Source organism: Meleagris gallopavo, chromosome 7, assembly GCF_000146605.3.
Source record: "Meleagris gallopavo isolate NT-WF06-2002-E0010 breed Aviagen turkey brand Nicholas breeding stock chromosome 7, Turkey_5.1, whole genome shotgun sequence".
NCBI lineage: Eukaryota > Metazoa > Chordata > Aves > Galliformes > Phasianidae > Meleagris > Meleagris gallopavo.
Genome location: NC_015017.2, coordinates 18,121,975 through 18,124,140, shown reverse-complemented (window position 1 = coordinate 18,124,140; position 2,166 = coordinate 18,121,975). Strand labels below are relative to the sequence as shown.

The 2,166-nt window shown below is 63.5% G+C and overlaps 1 protein-coding gene across 1 annotated transcript in view; it reads right to left on the bottom strand.

Moving 5' to 3' along the window:
- Positions 1–2,160, bottom strand: part of LOC104911763 (rac GTPase-activating protein 1-like) — an 18,309-nt gene extending 16,149 nt beyond the window's left edge. Inside the window, exons 1-9 of the mRNA XM_031554292.1 lie at positions 2,057–2,160; positions 1,760–1,962; positions 1,559–1,683; positions 1,405–1,486; positions 1,242–1,295; positions 783–860; positions 573–693; positions 170–330; positions 7–71 (exon numbers count right to left, since the gene is read on the bottom strand). Coding sequence (XP_031410152.1) covers positions 7–71; positions 170–330; positions 573–693; positions 783–860; positions 1,242–1,295; positions 1,405–1,486; positions 1,559–1,683; positions 1,760–1,962; positions 2,057–2,141 — 974 coding nt within the window. The 5' untranslated portion in view covers positions 2,142–2,160. The remainder of the gene's footprint in view (positions 1–6; positions 72–169; positions 331–572; positions 694–782; positions 861–1,241; positions 1,296–1,404; positions 1,487–1,558; positions 1,684–1,759; positions 1,963–2,056) is intronic.
- Between the last annotated feature and the right edge of the window lie 6 nt (positions 2,161–2,166).

Sequence of the window (2,166 nt, the reverse complement as noted above, 5' to 3'; positions counted from 1 at the left end):
CGGCACCTGAGCGCAGCCCTCCCGAAGCGCAGGCGGGAGCTACAGGCACCGCAGGGCTCCGGGCGGATGACCTGGGGTGGGGAGATGGGGTGAGGGCCCAGCACTGCTCTGCCGTGCTGGCTCCCCTCACCATAGGGGCCAATGAAAAGAGAGGGTGCTCGGCACGCACCATTTTGGAGGAGAAGTGGTGCTGGGGGGACGGGAGGTCGGGCGGAGGGGAGTGAGGGGGGCCCGGCGCTGGCTGCCCCGCAGAGCTGCCCTCAGCGTGGCTCTCCTGTGCCGATGCACGGCCACCCCGATCCTTGCTGGTGCCCCACACTGTGGTCAGCTCTGCAGAGAGAAGGAGCAGTGCAGGGATCCCCAAAGCCAAGGGATGTGGGAGGCTCCCCGCTTCCTGGGAATCCATCAGCCCCCCAGTGGGGACGGAGGGGCATGGCACATCCAAAGGACCTCAGTGCCACACAACCATCCCCCAGCTGATCTCCCCTGCAATGGAAGCACCCCAGTTCCAGTCTCACTTCCCCCGCACAAGCATCCTGCTTGCGCCCAAGCCCCCTGCCCCCCACCATGACCTGCATGCGTGGAGATGCGGTGTCCCTGGCGCGAGCAGCGGCGTGGCACCAGCACAGGAGGAGGGGGGCTGCGGGCAGACTCCAGAACCTCAGCAGGATGGGGCACAGGGGGGATGGTCTCCTGTGAAGCGGGGACAGTGAGGAGGTGCCTGGCTGCAGCCCCACAGGTTGTGCTCAGTCAGCTGCCCAGCCCAGGGGATCTCCACTCACAATGCTGGAGGGTGCCACAGAAGAACGGTGCCGCTTTGCCACAACCACAGGGCCAACCTGAGGGGCCAAGGACAGGCGCTGGGGACAGAACAAAAGTATTGATGAAGAGCAGACAGAACCTCTCCCTATCTGCCCACCAAGCACCCAGATGCAATGGTTTCAGCCCCCCAAAATCTGGCTGCATCCAGACCCCACAGCAGCCACGGAGGAACCCAGACCTGGGCAGCAGGAGCAGGGCTGCAATGCAGAGCAGCACATGGGATGCCCACACGTGGGGATGAATTATTAAGGAGCCCAGCTGGGCCACAGCACAGGGTAATGGAGTTTCTATTGATTGCAAAGGTTTGCTGAGAGACTGCGCTCCCAGCCCAGCAGCAATACATTAACCCCCTGCCAGGTTCCTCACAGCCCTCTGCGCAGGGATGGGAGATATCATGCCCCAGCATCCCTCCTACATACCTGTCTCTCCTGGGCCTTGCGCTTCAGAGCCCGCACGACCATCAGATCAACATCCTGAAAGACAGCAGAGACGCTGGCGTTTGCCAGGCCAACAGCACCCCAGCACCTGAGCTCTGCCCATCACCATGGGCAGTTCCTGAAGTTCCCCCAGGTCACTCCTCACCACATCATCCTCAGTGCGGTCATAACTGATGTCTGAGTGGGACAGGAGGGACTGGCACTGTGACTCATCCACAGCAGACGACCTGTAAAAAGAGCTTGGTGTCAGCACGGCTGGGGCACCCCCAACCCTGCCCAGTTTCCCCAGCCCCACTCACCTCCTGCCTGCTGCCAGGGCTGTCCCCAGACGCCATCCAGCCAGGGCACTGAGAACAGAGAACTGCTCTTCACTGCTCCACGGCTCCTGCATCAGCAGCTCAAGCACCAGCTGCAGCCTGCGCTCCTGTGACCCAAACAGAGTGGCATGAGGCAAGCACTCCCAGCACCCCTGGTGCATGCCAGCTGTCAGCCCAGCAGACCTGTTTCTCCAGCTCAGCCTCTGCGCGGTGCCGCTTCTTCATCTCCACCTCCACCTGGTTGCGGGCGTGCTTCAGCTTCACCTCCAGCGCCGCTCGCTCAGCCTCAGCACGGGCCAGATGCTCCTGGGCACGCTTCCTGTCCTTCTCCAGCCAGCAGCACCGCTGGCGTGTCGCCTCAAAGCCGCGCACAACGCGGATGAAGTCTGCAGGTAACAGCAGTAGGTGGTAAACCGAGCTGGAGGCCGCCCCCCAGAACCCCCCCCACGAGCCCCACACAGAGATGCCCCACACACTGACCTTCCTCCAGGTGTCCGTCCAGCTCCAGCAGCTGCCGTGCCCGCTCCAGCTGGGCCAGCAGCCGACCGCAGCGCCGCCGCAGCATCGTGCCCCGATGGGCGGATAGACGG